This window comes from Galendromus occidentalis, unplaced genomic scaffold, assembly GCF_000255335.2.
Source record: "Galendromus occidentalis unplaced genomic scaffold, Mocc_1.1 scf7180000077087, whole genome shotgun sequence".
Taxonomy (NCBI): Eukaryota; Metazoa; Arthropoda; class Arachnida; order Mesostigmata; family Phytoseiidae; genus Galendromus; species Galendromus occidentalis.
The window spans coordinates 45,719-62,741 of NW_003805075.1; the positions used below are offsets into that span (position 1 = coordinate 45,719).

General features: G+C 51.2%; 2 protein-coding genes and 1 long non-coding RNA gene across 3 annotated transcripts; 2 read left to right on the forward strand and 1 right to left on the reverse strand.

Annotated features, from left to right (window-relative positions):
- Window positions 1-2,093: 2,093 nt before the first annotated feature.
- On the forward strand, window positions 2,094-4,370 carry Coq2 (ubiquinone biosynthesis protein COQ2, mitochondrial). The gene is made up of 7 exons (XM_003740829.1): window positions 2,094-2,172; window positions 2,514-2,663; window positions 2,820-3,208; window positions 3,295-3,427; window positions 3,519-3,608; window positions 3,708-3,896; window positions 3,979-4,370. Exons 2-7 carry the CDS (start codon window positions 2,538-2,540, stop codon window positions 4,096-4,098), a joined length of 1,047 nt encoding a protein of 348 aa, XP_003740877.1. The 5' UTR covers window positions 2,094-2,172; window positions 2,514-2,537; the 3' UTR covers window positions 4,099-4,370.
- Window positions 4,371-4,510: 140 nt separating this feature from the next.
- Window positions 4,511-5,349, reverse strand: LOC100909297 (selenoprotein K). The gene is made up of 3 exons (XR_145353.1): window positions 5,222-5,349; window positions 4,808-4,895; window positions 4,511-4,713 (listed from the first exon to the last, which is right to left on the reverse strand). It is a non-coding gene; the product is annotated as a selenoprotein K (long non-coding RNA).
- A 470-nt stretch (window positions 5,350-5,819) lies between these two features.
- Window positions 5,820-9,902, forward strand: LOC100898495 (TBC1 domain family member 13). The gene is given in 10 exon segments (XM_029110751.1): window positions 5,820-5,978; window positions 6,928-7,110; window positions 7,188-7,345; window positions 7,611-7,693; window positions 7,806-8,006; window positions 8,094-8,246; window positions 8,354-8,413; window positions 8,550-8,702; window positions 8,842-8,982; window positions 9,111-9,902. Coding segments are annotated over 9 exon segments (1,311 nt in total). The 5' UTR covers window positions 5,820-5,978; window positions 6,928-7,003; the 3' UTR covers window positions 9,366-9,902.
- The last annotated feature ends 7,121 nt before the right edge of the window (window positions 9,903-17,023 follow it).

Consider the following 17,023-nt stretch of genomic DNA (forward strand, 5'->3'; position numbering starts at 1 on the left):
ACGCTCGACGTGCGTGCGACCACCACGCACCACCTTGTGAACGGCAGCCGATGGCAATTGTGATCAATCACAAAGCCGGTACGGAAAAATTTTCGGGAATCGTCCGTACCTGAATATCGTGAGGTTCATGTTCCTTCATGACTTTTGTTAGGTAGCTCTATCTATTCTCGATCGACGTTACGAGCAATGTCGACGCGTAAGCAACGACTCGGATGAAGCCTCTGACCGATTACCGTCGAGTCTCACGGGGGAAGGGCGCGATCGGAATATACTCTTCTGTAGATAAATGTAAAAATCAAAGCGTAGTCAGCGGAGAAGCGGATGAATGTTGCGAATGTGTATGCTACGAGGACTTATTGTTCAAATAATTATACCGGAAGAGAACTGATGACCGGAGTTCCAGATCATGTGAGCTGGATGCGAGAAAGAGCGGCAGTCGTGCCTTCCACAAACGGCATATAATAATCCGAATAGAGGAACACTCTCACGGTGAAGTGTTCCAAAATCGAACGCACAAGCATAGTAGCAGGAACTAGATGCAGAATCAAGTACTCGCGTCAATTTAGAGCTGAAACATTCCTTTCAAGCAGGCTCATGACGGTAGGAGACAATTTTGATTATGTGACAGGACATCTCTTGTAGATTTGGAGCGGAGAAATAAAGCAATCTAGATCACGATGAGAGACATATGTGTGTATTACGTTCCGGGGGTTGCTCCTCTTCTGATTCCTGCATAGTTTTCTCAAGTTGGGACAGGGAATGCGGAGGATCGTATATAGATAGATAGATGGATAGATAGCGAGAAAGGAGAAGGCGGAACCCTGGCTCCATCACAATCGAGCAGCCAAGAAGTCACCCGCGAGGATATACGAATGAATCAGGAAAAATCATTCTCAAAGACTGCCGTCATGATCCGAACATAAGAAGATATGAAGCGACGAACATGGCAGACGTGTCGCATGGAATTGACATCATAACCCGATCCTAACCCGCTATGGCTAGTTGCGACAGGCGGGGGAGTGTAGCTTCAGGTCGATTTCAGGTCGATGGCGATTGAATGACCTATGAGAGACTTGGATGGAGTGTCCGGAAAGTCGGAAAAATAAATTTTCCCCCTCACGGCCATCATGAGAGAACCATGGAGCGAAGAGGGTCACAGGTAGCATGTTCGCATCGCCGGCTACTCGATCATCCGGGAACTCTCGTCGATTTGATAATCACGGGGAATCATGGTGTCCAGCGTTCATGGTGCCGAGTGATTTTAGCCCCCTGATGGCATTTCAATCTGTAAACAGCTCATCTCAATACGAGGACCGTCGTAGTCATTTCGAGTCCGCTCTGATTTCCAAAGGAGGCTTCTCCGCGCACTTCGGTACCGAACTCGGAGATCAGCAACGGTTGTCTCGTCAACCTGGAGTCTCCATTAGGGATCTACGCCGAATCCGTGCTGAGTGAGTGGTTTAGCGGCTTGGCGATAAAATCGAACGTTCGGGAAGAATTGCCATCTCCCGACTAGAACGACTGTGCAGCTGACGTTGTTGCTCGTGATATCTTGGCTATTGAGTTTCGTCGCCGCTGTGATAACCCGCGAGCGGAACATCTTCGATTCCCGGCGCGACCAGATCTCTTCCCTGTTCTCAGTCGTGCGCGGTAGGCTGCAACTTCTTGAGTCTCTTCCGAAATTATTCGTTCTCCATCGGGATCCTTGCGCATCACGGATTAGTCACCGTGGACCCTCATCGATCTTCAGGATCCTCGAATTCAATTGTGGTGTTTACTCGTTGTTCGGAAAACGCCCATTCACCTTAACGCTTATCATTCATGATATCCACGGCAATGGATAGGGAGCGAGGACTGCTATTGGAGGGAATTCGAGTGAAATATCATCATTGCCTCCTGTTAGGCGGAGCCGACCACCCTTCATCCCCCGAGGACTGGCAAGAGCAAACATTGTCAACCGTGAGCTCCGCCGATGGGCACCAGCAGACGCGACACGCGACGTGGTACGGCATTGACGAGCCGCTTGCGTGATGATTCCGCGCCGCTGCTGCGACTGGCGAGTGAGAGAGGCCTCAGTGCGGACGACGTTCGATATTGTAGGGGAGGCGAGCATTCGAGATCGCGCTGTTCCATTCGGGAACCACAACTCAATCTAGTTTCAGCTTAGATGATGTAAGTCTACGAAAACTAATCTGTTCGTTCGTAGAGAATCACACGGAGCTCGCGGTATCCACAGTTCCTACGCTGAAGGTCACCACTCAAGACTCGAGTTCGCGCCGACAATCGGTTCGCGCGACCGAAGCCCATGCGACACAAAACTCAGTCGTTGAGCCTCACGGCATCGCTTGCCTCCGTGCAGCGAATTCCTCGATCAGCTGCCAGACTTTACCCCGGAGAAAGAAGTTTATTCACTGAAGCAGCGTAGGAGAGGTGTACCACTACACTCGCGGAAAAACAGAAAATAGCCCTCATGCGATAAGTCCATCAAATTCAGCCACCCGTCGCTCTTCCAGATGTCTTGATCCTGGTGGAAATCGATGAGTGTACTCCAGCTCAGTGGTCTCTACCGAAGGGCATCACGGGTGCAACTTCGCGTTCTCAGCAGGTGGAGTTGCAGCTTTGGAAGAGTCGGCGAAGATGACGCGAAATCGATACGCGCGAAGGTACGGAACCGATAGGATCAGTGCGACCACATAGTTACGTACCATGATATCTTATGCCGGGAAATATCCTTGGATTCCCTCCCGCGGGAATCCATAACTTCCTCCTCTCCCCTGATTTCCCACAGAGCAGGACGTGAGCGCTCTCCAATTTTACAGGCGAAGGATATCAAGACCCCCAGGCTGGAGAAATTCGTCTTAGCAATGCCGAGAACTTTCCAACCCTACCTCCGTTTAATTCGCTTCGAACGTCCCGTGGGAACATGGCTGACCTTACTTCCCGGTTTATGGAGTCTCACGATGGCCACGCCGGCGGGACAACTCCCGGATTTGCACTTGATCGCACTGTTCGGCGGTGGCGCGTTCTTAATGAGGGGGTTCGGTTGCACAATCAACGATATGTGGGACAAAGACATAGACAAAAAAGTTGAGCGAACCAGAGCACGACCTCTAGCCTCTGGTGAGCTCTCAAGGTGGGACGCCCTGTGGTTTTCGGCTGGGCAAGCTGGAATGGCCTGCCTCATTCTGCTACAGCTCAACTGGGAGAGGTTCGTAGAATATTCGAAAGCATAGAAGTCTGACCAGTCCTGGATCAGCGCCACGATTCTTTCCAACATTCAGTTTCGCTTTCCAGCGTCCAACTCGGCGCCGCCTCAGTCGGACTTGTTGTTCTGTATCCGCTGATGAAGAGATTCACCTACTGGCCGCAGGCTTTCTTAGCCGTTGTATTCAACTGGGGTGTTCTTCTGGGTTTTTCCGCTGTGCAGGTGAGTTCTGACTCTTCTACACGGACTTTAGAGTTTACGAAAATCACACTACGGGAAAAATGGAACACGACGATTCTAATTATTCTCTCAGGCTTCCGCTATGAACTGGGCAGCGGCCCTGCCCTTGTATGCCGCGGCCTTCTCGTGGACAATGGTCTACGATACAATATACGCACATCAGGTGAGCGGAACTGGATAACTATTATGATCATATGATGCGATCCATAAAGCTGCTCCAGGCGACGCGTTCCCGGATACCATCTGTTTCCCTCCGCTCCAGGACAAACATGACGATCTCATGATCGGAGCGAAGTCAACGGCACTCAAGTTCGGCTCCAGAACTCCCCTGTGGTTGGGTGCGTTCACGACCTCAATGACAACGAACCTCTTGCTAGCGGGAGTGAATAGTGGGCAGACTTGGCCGTATTACTCGGCAGTCGCCCTCGCGGCAGCGCGAATTCTACAGCAGGTACGTAGCAAGAGCGATCGCTTTGAAGGCTCGCAGCTCATTGAAAAGCTGTACAGTCATATCGCCAATTTCATGTCCGCAGTTGTACACCCTGGACACATCGAATCCTGAAGATTGCGCCAAGAAGTTTGTATCAAACAAGAACGTCGGTCTTCTCATTTGGGGCGGCTGCATAGCCGGAACTCTCCTGAAGACCGCCTGAGTTGATGATTATTATCGAGAACAGACGGATCTCCTCCCTCTACAACGAAGACTCACCAGCGAGAGCAGCGACTGCGGATCGTGTGATTCTTTTGTTACGTTTTGTTGTATTTTCTATTGTGATAAGTGATAAGAGAAGCGCAGACGCCGGAATAGATTCCCAAAGCTTGAATTAGGCACGGACGGGAATCTTGAATCGCCCGTTTTAATTTATGAAAATCTGGTGAAAGAAATCTTAGTTATTTTGAATAAAGTCTATTGATTTTATTTATTGCGATAGATCTCTTCATGTGAAAAACAAAGCTTCCATCAGGCGAAAATGACCCGCCGGTTTCCACAGACGCCGTCATATCGAAGCTCGATTTTTTAACCACCGGAAATCCGAGGGCACGTCAGATGACCCAGAAAGGAAGCAGGTGCTTCGGACTCTTTCTGTGCTCAACCCGTCCCTCGGATTCTTTAACCTCATCCTCCTGGTGCGCAAGGAGGTGCACCGGGGCCCCCATCCGTTCCTAACCCCGCGATCCTCCTCCGAGGTGGAGCTCTCCCGCCCCTATCATTGCTCAATCCCCCTGCTTGTCGAGTCTGGGGTCGTGCCGTTCCTCCGAAGAGCGTTCTGGATGAGACAATAGGAGTGAGAACGAATTGAGGATGTTCAGGCAATATGAATTATCGCGAAAGAAACCATCGATGATGAATGGTGTACGTACCTGAAGAACATTTGAATTCCCTCCACAAATCCATAAATAAAATCTATCACGGTGGCCAAGAACGGCCTGTGTTCTACGACTTCGCCCCCTGGAAAGATGACAAGAATTAGTTCCATCCCGAAGACAGACCCCTCCGTGAAAGTCATGAATGAAAAATGTCAGAGACATTGAAATCATCACGTAGCAGGAAACGAAAATTGATAGAGTGCGGAAACGTTCCCCCTTAGCGGCCGTCCAGTGAGGGACTCGTCTTCGAAAACAAGGCCACATCTTGGCTCCGATGCCCGTGTCATGTGGATCGGATCCAGTCGACCAAGTTTTGTACACGTCGTTCTATGTACGGTACAGAGCCATCTATCTCAGAAGCGCTGACTGTTCGACTCTTTCCTCCCCCCTAGCAAGTTTTCCACTTACGCGAATTTATGTACACCATGCTTGCCTCCCTGGATTTCTTCACCGAATCATGTATCGCAGAGGGAAACTTTCTTCTCGAGATGAAGTGCGTTCGAGGATTCTCTTATATGACAGGGCACAACAACAATGCTTATGGTCTATGCGAAACGAATGAACGCGTTGCGGAGTTGACCGAGTGACGATCGAGCTCGACGTTGTCTCGAGGGAATGCGAAAAGGTCGAACCCAAGCCGAAATAGGCGTATGCAACCCCGACTTTCGGTCATACAAAGGAGCACATCCGCTCTCTCCGAGGGCGTACGTGGGTTTGTTTCTAGTCAAGCGCGAAATCTGCTAAAATGGGTTCTGCTCTCGTTTGTAAACAACAGCAGAGGTAGAGAGAGCGGCGAGTGGTCGGCAGTCGGCAGTCAGCAGAATATTATGAATTCGCCGCTGAAAGGGAGTGAATAGGTGGCGAGTGATGATTATCCACCCCTCGAAAACGGGCAGAAGGAGTTAACCAAACAGAGAAATCCTAGACGACCGAGTTCCAGATGACAGTGGCGATTTCTCCCTGAAACGGCGACCCGGTCAGCGCGACGTTCATGAGAAGGCTTATCATTGACGTGTGAGTAGAGCGCTGGAAACCAACGTCGTTGGTTTCGCCGTTTTGTCTCCGTTATTCCTGCCATGCTGTTCGCCGAGTGTCAATATGAGCATCAGCTGGAGTGCGATTTTCGGCGATCAGTCCCCTGAATCTGACGCTTCTCCCGAGTTTGGTAGAGAGAAAATCCCGGAGTTTTTTTTGTCGTTCTTCTTGAGCAGATTGACTCTGCGGAATTGATCATCAGGAGCGGCAGGTTCGCAGCAAAGGCTGGCCGACTGCGCAACTCCATCGAGAGAGTTCGTCGCGAGATCAATCGGCGCTCACCGGCGAGATCTCACAAGTCTCAGAACACCGTATTTCTCCGAATCGAAAGGCATGCGCCACAACTCCTCCAGCCTCGTGCGGAATCTGTCAAATTGGAGAATGCCCTTCATTTATTGGATGAGAGCAGAAAATAACTCCTTCGATGAGAGCAGAAAATACCGGATTTTTCGAGCTTGGTCGGGAGGAGTCGCGGAGAAAACACCGTTCTCAGCGGGAGGTGGACATAGAAGCATGCTCACGTGTTTCAGTGATCACTATCCTATATACCTCACGACTTTCCTGTGTACGCGATTTCTCATCCCGATCGACGGCTGCCTTCTTAGGCCCCTCTATTTTCCAGAGCCCTCAGAAGGTGTCCTTCGACTAGTTGAGCATGTCGATTTAATTAGAGGAATATGGGACCAACTTCTGAAGACCCTTCAAGCCGCAGAGCGAAAATCGATGCCTTCTGTCAACCTCGTGCTCGAAGCCTGAGAGTCTCGGTCTTTCATAATCTGAGTGCTGATGCCTTCTCCTATCAAGGGCATATGGTGAATCAGTCGTCAGCTGCCACCGAAGTGACCAGTCCCGGTCAATATCGCTGGTATGCGCTGCGAAAGAGCGTTCAGCCTTGCGCGAAAAACCTATAGTGAATTCGCTGACGATAAGACTCCAGATGTTTAGCACCGCGCGGAAGATTTAAACACAGACAGCTTTGCCTGTGCGTAGCTAGCACAGTCTGCCTCCAAGTGTTCATGAAGAGATCTGGCGAGCTGAGACAGTATTCTCTGTGACTCACTCATACTCAGTGATTTCAGTTAACTCTGGCGTCGAGTCGAGCCGGGAACACAAATCACGCGACTGAGGCTAGACTTGGAGACGAACGAAGGCGTCATGATGACGGAAAATTGGGGAGCATCAGCTCTCGGCAAAAGTAAATTCTACACGCAAAATTCTTCCCTGACGAGGTGAGTATCGGGAGGCGACTCGCGACAACATCTGCTTGAGGAATCTACCCCACAAATGGGGGAGTCGTTTCACCGGGCCTATAATCAGGATCCTCGCGATGGATTTTTAGCGATCCCGTGATGACTTCCCGTGGGAAAGCACGCGCACAAGTATTCGAAGACCTCTTGGCTTGCAACGAGATAGATGTAACAGCTTTACGGAAGGCATGTTTCCACGGAATCCCCGACAGACCCGGAGTACGACCATTGTGCTGGAAAATTCTTCTCGGTAAGAACGACGGGATCATCTCAATCAGGCAACATGGGCTTGATAACGGGCTCCCCATGTATATCGATATTCACATTGTTATAAGAAATGCCTGAACGAGTCGCACTCTTGAACTGCGATCGGGAAACGAATGAGTGGGAACCAGCTCATAATGGAGTCGTTCCATTTTGAAAAACCGAGATCGTCGAGGGGCAACCAACGCGAACAGCTCAAAGACGAAACCAACGGAGCGCGACAAGCCCGTTTCGAAATATTTCACTTCCAGGTTATCTCAGCGGTGACAAGGCTCAATGGCCAACGTATCTCGAACAACAACGTCAGCTGTACAGTCGTTTTGTTCAGGAGATGGTAATTCTTTCTGGGCGTACGATTCTATTGACAATCAGTCCAAACACGTAGCATGTTTCCCATGAGAACACTGAATGAAGAAGATCCCGGGCTGATGACAAAACCCTTGCAGGTCATCGAGTCCGGCACTGGTGGTGAAACCGCAGAGGACCATCCCTTGAACATGAATCCTGACTCGAAATGGCAGAGTTACTTCAAAGACAACGACGTGCTCTTACAAATTGACAAAGACGTCCGAAGGCTCTGCCCCGATATCTCTTTCTTCCAGCAGCCCACTTCCTATCCATGCAAGAAAATCGTCGACGATCCTCTTGTGAGCTGTTGCACCGCTGCATCGCAATCATTTTCTGTCGGAGATTCGAACCGGAGGAGGAGGAATTAATTTGGAATCGATCTCCAGGTAGATTCCCTACGCGAGAGGGTCGCGAGGACGGTTCTTCGATCCGGAGCCGTTCAGCGCAGTCGAACCGGTCTGACAAACGTATCGCTATTCAAAAAAATTGCGACCGAAGAATACTCTGCGCTCCCAAACGGCCAGGAAGCGCACTGGGAGGTCAGTCCGATCTGTCAATAATCAAGAAAGCTACCTCTTCTGAGGAGAAGTCCGCTATCTGCTGCTCGTATGAAATCCTCGCCTAATCATCTCGCCTTATTTTTAAGGTTGTTGAGCGGATACTCTTCATCTATGCAAAACTCAATCCCGGTCTCAGCTACGTACAAGTGCGTGAACCTGGGATAGACTCTCTTGGCCGTCGGAAGCAGAACAGGCTCTTTATTCCCGAGACCACTGGATTTCCGCAATATCCCATGAGATATGATTAGATGAGATATCGCTCCTAAGGATATCGGCTTCCAGGGTATGAACGAAATCATCGGCCCCATTTACTACACATTTGCGAACGATGCTGATCAGGACGTGAAGGAGTTCGCCGAAGCCGATGCATTCTTCTGCTTCACGCAACTGATGTCAGCAATGCGAGATTTTTTCCTCAACACGATGGATAACACCGTAAGTGTGCTGCGCTCTTGCTCGCGGGATCGAATATTGGTTTCAGTCTGAAGGTCGCCTTACAACCTATACGTAGAGGGGGGGGGAGTTTTTTTTGGCATATCCCCGGATTCATGATTTTTTACCGTCAAATCTACAGGTGAGCGGAATCGGCGCCATGATGAATCGGTTCATGAACCAGCTACGAGATCTCGACCCGGAGTTGCATCACAGATTGAACGCGCAGGACATAAAGCCGCAATTTTATGCCTTCCGATGGATCACGCTATTACTCAGTCAAGTACGTGCTTCCCCCCAATAGAGCATTTTCATGGTGATCGTACGATCAGGGGTCCGGGAAATGTATTTGAAAACGGAGTTAATCCCGAGATAAACTGGTCTCACGGACGAACCTCACGCGCCTTCCAGGAGTTTTCGCTCCCGGAAGTGGTACGACTCTGGGACTCGATCTTCGCGATGAATGAGCGCTTGGACTTCAAGTTCCTCCTGTCAACTTGCTGCGCCATGGTGATTCTGATTCGGGACAGGCTGCTGGAAGGTGATTTTGCGCACAACATGAAACTTTTACAGAACTTTCCTCACGATGAGATGGAAGGTTCCACAATCGATCGCATCTTGGTCAAAGCTCTCTGTCTCAACGATAGCTCCCCGTCTGAAAGATAGTCCATCTAAACATCTCATTGCTAAGATTCGACAATCATTGCCACGGCTCCACCGGGTTTACCGAAAGGAGCCTATTTGCAGCGAGTTACTCCGTAGTAGTTTGAAATCCATTCGGTCGGATGGAGCCGCGGTCGAGATCGCCCGGGCGACCTCGAGAAGCGCGGGAACGACCTCGCTACTTCAGTGTACAATTCCCGCAGTAATGACATCTTTCTATGGACATGGTGATCGTTTTCCAAATTCTGAGTTGTATTATTAAACGAGAGCAGGCGTTGGATATTATAGGATCTGAAACGAGTATTTCGGTGAGTCCGATCCGCACAATAGTTGACGGGCTCTGAGAAAGAGCGAACATATCGTTTGACCTGTGGCCTTCATTAAATTCCGGGAGTTCACCACGAAAGTATTCGATCGTTGAAGAGATTCGCGCGGATATTTTGAAATCTTCCTTAATGTCTCAGCGCTGTACAGACAGTCTGGACTCCTAGGTGCATATCGAAAATGCGTCATAGTCCTCTAAAAATGTAAATAAAATGTATAATTCTTGAAATGATCGTCCCTCGAAGAAACTCCGATAGTTCTTCCAGCACGGAGCCTATCCTCGTGAGACCGAACGAAGGAGAGAAAGCGTCCCACCGCATTCTGCGGAAGTAAAGCCCTAACCAATGGCGGAGCAGAAGTTCAAGGTACTCTCGCTTCCGGTGTGCGAGATTTTTGACTCAGCGAAGCCCTCGTCACCGGCTCTAATTCTGTTGCGAGACTCCATGTCGAGAAGAGATGAAGTTCTCTGACCCTCCGAAACCTTACTTTCGATTACAGACTGCCCGTCTATTCCCGTTCGCCAGCGAGAGAATCGGGTCCGATTGCTCAAATTCTTGGCACGCAATATTGAATAAATCAAGCAAATGCCGAAACCACATCACAGACTCTCACAGACGTAGTGCGAAAGAGGTTTTCCGCACTTAGCGATTCACGACTCGGGTGACTGAATTCCTTCGCTTGGAGAGTGCCCTCTCTCCACGGACTGCCAGTCCATGTCTTCCATCCTCCAAACACGAGCCCTTCATTCGAGACTGTCCAGACTTTGAAGGCTTCCCCTGTGCGCAACTCGCTTTCAGCTCTCGAACTCGCCTAGGTACGGAAAGGTCCGAGACCGAGGACCGAAACCGAGGCTATGCATCCGCACCCGGGGCCGCAAGACAATCCAATTTTTTTCTGACATGATATCGGAGATTCCAAGCTCGACATTGACTCATCCATGGTGCGGGGTCAGGAGAAGTCTTGCCGCTAGGGCCGTGCCGGAAACATCTGACGACGATGGATGAAAATTGTTGCAGGAGATGCTCGCGAGCCTGAGCCACCCGGTCGGGATCAGTTTCGATTTTCGTGTGCCTTTTCGAAAATGTAGGATGTTCATGCCATTTAATGCGGATCTCGTGAGCCGGCCCCCACAATATCGACTCTGTTCCGGAGCGGCGGCCCGGCATTGCGACTCACGGTGGCTCGTCTGCTTCCGGTTGTCCTTATGCTGATCGGAGAGCAAATTAAAGCGAACCACTTGGCTGTCTATCTTTAGTCCTCTGCGTGCGTTGCTCCGCTGGCTCACTTGCTGGCTCGCTGGCGGTCCGTGCGTTGGTCCGTCTCTCCGTCGGTCCGAGCGGGTCCAGTCAATTTCCTTCGTTGAACGGCCCACCGTCCCCGCCGGACCCCCTTTCGATCGACGCTCGTCCGTCCCTATTCGACTTCCTCCCGATTCCCTGTTGTGGCGCAAGACAGACGAACGGGCGGACGAAGTTGTCTGAAGGCAGTTCTTCCCGAAAGCTTCCGACGTTCACGACGATGCGATTTCTACTTGCTTTGCTCTTAATTGGAGGGCTCTGCTTCCCTCTGCTCGGATCTCATCGAGTCTCTTTTCTTCTCAAAAGAGTCGCAGCTCCTAGTCTGCCCCACGTCTGAGCCCTCGTCTCAGTTGCCCCTCGGCTGGTCCCGTCGTCGTTGTCCACCAGCGCCGTGCTTTTTAAGAAACTGGTCGGCGTGGGTGATCGTTCGATCGCCGAGGGTGTTTCCTCGTGAAATGAATGAATTCTTTGTCCGGGGCGTCCGCTTCTCCCTTGATTAGTTGCGCGAGCCTAGCAACCGAGTCCGCGATCCCGCTCGGCTCCGAGCCCAGCCGCGGGGGCAAATACCAAGGTCGGCGCCGAACGGTACCTTTCCTCACGGTTCTGAAACGGACGCGAGTCTATCGGCAAGGAGACCGCGGCCGACGGTCCCCCTCCCCCGATACCAATCGGTATCAATCTTTGCTGTTCCGGAGAAGCAAAACACGGAGTGTCAAGTCGTGTCTTTGGCATCGACCCTCGAGCGGCTGGCTCTTTTTTCGGCCGTTGTCCCCAGCCTCTCGTCACGCGGTGGTCCCTCGTCGTCCTTTGCGCCTCCTTTAAAAGTTTTCCAAAGTCTCCCTTCTCGAACCGTCGGACGGACGCTCGCTCGCTCGGTCGGGGATATTTTTAAGTGTGTGGCTTTTTTGCCTTAGCCACGGCGGAGATCCGAAGAGGAGGACAAGTAGCAATGGACGGGAACCAGGAGAAAAAAGACGTTTTCAGGGAAAGAAGCTGCTCGCTCACTCACTAAGAACGAGAAATAAAGCAGCACGGTCACTACGTACAGTTCTTCCTTTCTCAGCTGGCTAGCTCGCGCGCTCTATCGCAGTCAAGCTTCACTTGCTCGTCACCAACACCTCAGCCATATATTCCTGACCCTACCGTCGATCATCGGATCTCTTCGGTCCCTTTGTTGGAAAGCCGGCGTCTGATTATTCGGAAGCGTCTGCTGTCGATACTATCCATCATCGGGTATGGGCAGAGTTCGTCCGTCGACACTGCTCATGGCAAAAGTCGTGGTTTCCTACGATTTCCGCGATGATTCCGTTGTAACAATCTGCTTGAGCACTGTCGACCGCTCACTCCACAACCATTGAGCTCTGGATATGATCAATGATAATCTTTGTTTATCTATACGATGAGAGCCGGCCCGCCTATTAATTCATGTCGGGATCTTGGATTTTTTGCTCGGTGGAGCAGCTCGCGACGGAGTGACCCTAAAAATCTCAAAATGAGCTGCTAGTGCGAAGAAGGGGCGGGGGATTGAGGATGGGGTACAAAGGAAAGGTCGAGGAGCCATAGGAAAAAATGCATTGACTGACTACCCGGAAGAGTGGAAAATCCTACTGGAGTGTGGGGCTAAGGTGAATAATACCCACGAAAAGACCTAGGCTCTTTACCTGTGAGCAGAGAGTGGATTGTGTTCAATTCGAAGAGTTTAGGATCATACGTTGACGGGAAAACATGAGGAGGAAGGGCATTCCGTACACGGGAATCATTCTCGACCGATGATCTGCGCGTTCCTAATCGGTCGACGCTAACTCCCCCGCACATCCCGTTCGTGGAATGCCCTTCCCACACATGTCTTCCCTTCAACGTATGATCCCAAAGTCTTCAAATCCAAGGCTCTTTCTCTCCATGTTAGCCTCTCCAGCCTTAGGTTTTTTCAGTGGGTATCACTTACATGAGCCCCACACTCCAGTCGAAGTTTCCACTACGCTGGGTAGTGCGTCGATGCATTTCTTCCTTTGGCTCTTTTACCTTTTCCTCCTACTTTCCCTTCAGCCCCCATCCCCTTTTCGCACTCGCACTTCCTTTCGAGAATCATAGGGTCAGCCCTAAGCGAGCTGCTCCACCAAAAATTAAAAAACTGAGCGTAAGCTGGGAACCGGACTATGTCCTGAGACCTACGGGATAAGTGGTGAGAGGATGCAGAGGAAAAATATTTCGATTCGGATCCGGCACGGAAGAATCGAGCTGCGGGGAGGACTCTCGTAGTTCCCGCGGAACTCGCGGGTAGGCGTTTTGCGACTCATCCGAGAGTTCTGCTGCGAGGTGGTCTCTCAAGATACCAGTCTTCACAGGCGCGGATACCAGTCATGGTGCCGGCAGGCGACTTGACCCGAGAATTGGAGAACCGTGCGTCGCGCCTTAAGAGCAATCATCGAGCGACGATTTGTTTCCAAGGAGACGGATCAATTTGCGTTTTTCGCATCGCGGCCGACTGCACTCAATATAAGGCTCCGTGCTAAACAAACGGATCTTACCAATGTGAGTCCGAGGATCCTCGACGCTTAGACTTCTCGAGTGTAGGGAGAAGGTGTAGTTTGGTCTCGGGAGGAATTTTCTGCTTTTGCAACTCGCAGAAGGGAGAGGAGGTCTGGCTCCTTTCTGCACCAGGCCGAACGACGGACGGGACAGAGATTTTTTAGACGCAGGAGAACTAAGGAGTCGCTCGTTCGTTCGACCGTCGGTCGTCTTTTTTCTAAAAAGGAAGAAAGGAAGAAAAAAGAAAGAGAAGATTTCCCGATTCCTCGATTCCCTGCCTGCCTGGCTGCTCGCTCGCTCGCTCGACGGTCGGCCGGCCCGTCTCGCTGGCTGGCTGACTGGCCGACTGGCTGGTTGACTGCCTCGCGTGGTCTTCCTACTCTTGACTAGCCGGCTGGCTGACCGGCCTTCGGTGCCTTAAAACTTTCAGCTTTTTTGTGTAGAGTGCAGCGGAGAGAGCGTGAGTCGAGCGGAAAAAAGAAGAAGCGGGAGCAATGGGAAAACTTATGAAAAGAGGATCAACGAACTCGCCAGCCGGTCGCTCGCTCGCTCGGACCGACGGTCGCTTCTCCTTCGACCGAGGCCCCCCTTTGACCGGGTCCTTCGGCCCCGCCACTCGATTCAGCCCCTTCCCGCTGCCCCCTACTACCCTTCTACTCTCACGCCAAAACACCGCTTCCGCTCGCGCACGACAGAAAATGGAATGCAACGAGAAGAATGAAGGATCGCCGCTTTCCTGAGCTCAACTGTTGTCATGCCTGCCTGAGCCCATAAGCTGCCGAACGCGCGGCGGATGACAATTGAACCTGTGGCAGGAATTAAGTTGACCGAACATGCAGATCCTGGACAAAAATATATCGTGGGGTTATTCTCGCGTTTTTCGGGACATACGGCGGGAACATCCGGCCGAGAGATAATCTCTCGTCTTCCCCGCTTCCTGACACCGTCGGATTCGAGCCGGGAGGGGACAAGCTCAACGTGGAGCGAAGCGATCGGAGATCGTCGGGAAACGTTCGGCCATTTCTCATCGACACCCAATCTCTGTCCAGGCTCATCGAAAGCGATGCCGTCCAGGTCATTCAACGAGAGTCTCACTCGGTCAGTAATTTCCTCGAGTTCAGTTCAGCACTCGATACTCGGATAATTAATTCCGACCGCCAATGGAAGCAGATGTCTCCAGCTAAGGAGAAGGGAAATGATCTCACGAAGTATTGACGTTTCGATTAGGAGAAGGAGACACCGTCCTATCAGAACCAGATGCGTGCTCGAACGCAGCCGTCAAACTCGCTTGCCGCGACCCAAAACTGTGACTAACTAGCGATCCATGCTCCGGAACATGGATTTCTTCAATTGTTCGGACATCGGCTCGCCGACAAGATGTCTCGGAAGCACCTCAGTCGCCTGAGGGCGTTGCAAAAGATGCCCAACGAATGGCGGAGCGACCAAAAAAGTAAGAAAGAAAGAAAGAAAGCAGGCGACCGACCGGACGACGCATGGATGGCCGAAGGAGTTCGTTTATCACGTAGACTCCTTGGGGGTGTTTGCCAAAATCAGGACGAGAGTCTGATCAGATCCTCCGGATCCGTCCAGGTTGTTCTTTACGACGTCGGAGATGATGTACTCCTGCTTGTTGATTGCCGCTTGTAGCGCGCCAATCAACTGCATCGATTCCTCGGTAACACAGGAGCTCATCCGGTGCTCGAGGAGATGTCACTGACCAGCATTCGAGTTGCGGAGCTCGATAAGTTAGGTGACAGAAGGGAAGGTCTCCTGGCTCCGCGAATGCTCCGACCGACTTGGAGAGTTTTCCAGCTCCTCATTGCCAGCGAAAAACTTAATTCGAGCCATCGGGTCGAAGCGGATCGAAGGCCTCATTGGTAGACGAAGCTTCACGATCGTATGTATCGAGAGATCGATTTAGCAGCCATCCGAACATCTACTCAAGTTTCGATATGATAATTGGAAATCTTCGAGAAACACGCTATCCGTGCGGAGAAGCGAGCGAACTCCAAAAGTTTCGGCCGCTTGTGAGCTTTGACGCGACTTGGTTTCCCACATTAAGCCGTTTGGCGGCGATCCGCAGCCTCCGATACTCGATCGCCAAAGTGTGCCCAAGCCGGAGTCTGAGCCTAAGCGGATTGGAGCGAAGTCCTAGGGGCTTTGAGCCGCGGTCGGGCTGCGGGGCAAGAGTCTCGAGCCAAGAACTCACGAAGCTAGACGACGTTTTCGCTCTGAAATTGTCAGCTCGCGAGCGTTGCTATTTTGTTGTGCGAGCAAAAAACCAAGCTGAGAGTTCCCCTGTTAGTCGAATCCGCAATCTCCCTCCTTTGTCTACGAGGCGGGATTCCCTCGGTGGGGTCTTTGACAGAGGTGCCAACTAGATTTACGGAGAGCGTGCGAGACATCGACAACTTCGAAACGCGAGTTTGAGACTTATTGTACTTTGCAACGGCCCTTATTATTCGTGGATACTGTACGATATATTTCCCCGTAATTCTCCGTCCAGGCTCCTAACTCTGGTGGCATGGCTCAACATTTTCCTCGGACGTCCGATATCCTCCGAAAATATTGCGGACGAATTCGCGAAGCTCTGGACCCGAGTTTTCTCCTCTAGTCCGGCCGCAGTGAGAGTCGCATTGATTTCACTCGTATGATTTCTTAACTGCCGAAGGTTCTCCCTGCGGAGCACTCTATCCATCCTGGAAGAGGGACTCGATGAAGATGGGGCACCCGGGACAACCAGTGACCTTGATCCAGCGGCAAGTGCGATTGGATTTCAAGACCTCAGATCCGCGGTAGGAATGGATGAGCACGGTCGGAATGTCAGAGGAAGTCATTACTCCAAACCGTTCTGTCATTGTAGCCCGGATCCCATCGTTGTTTGAGCCCTCCTCTTCAAACAATTATATCGAGACAGCTTCGAATCTCTCAGGTTTCTGAGAGGTCGACAATTCGACGCGGGATCCCAGAAGCATATTTCTTGAAATGCCACCTAATAGTCGCAAGACTTTTGAGATAGGTAATTGAAATGAGCATTCTCTGAGAAAAATCAACACCTTCTTTCGCGATCAGGATATGAGACTTCTCGAACCCAGATAATGCACTCCGACCATGTCGAAAATTTCTCATCACGCTGAATCCCTCTACTGTCGATGTTGTGTCAGTCCCTCGTACGGCAGGCGGTCCGTCTGACGCCCTACCATTATGCGGAGCGGGTGCTCTAATCGCTCGTCTCGATCTTAAAGCCTCATAGAGACATCTAGCGGCAGAATTTCTTGTATGGCTCTGTTACAGAGAGCAAACAACGGGCGACTAATTCAAACAGTGGATGGCGAGGAATTTCAAGCCCGTCTGATTGAGGTAGGTGATACAATCTCGCTTTTCTTCTGAAGACTCGACCGAGGTTACGCGGACTCGAGAGCTTCGTCTCTCCTAATTGCTGCGTCGGCGTACCACACTGTGGAGTGATAATTGTTCGGAAAGCCTCCGAGCAGTCGAGTTAAAACCCTG

What these genes read in the sequence shown, in the direction of transcription:
- Coq2 (XM_003740829.1), top strand. Translation starts at nt 2,538, where the DNA reads ATGAGTGTACTCCAGCTCAGTGGTCTCTACCGAAGGGCATCACGGGTG. An exon ending in TGGGTTTTTCCGCTGTGCAG is followed by an intron (nt 3,428 to 3,518) that starts GTGAGTTCTGAC and finishes TTATTCTCTCAG; the next exon opens with GCTTCCGCTATGAACTGGGC. An exon ending in ATACAATATACGCACATCAG is followed by an intron (nt 3,609 to 3,707) that starts GTGAGCGGAACT and finishes CCTCCGCTCCAG; the next exon opens with GACAAACATGACGATCTCAT.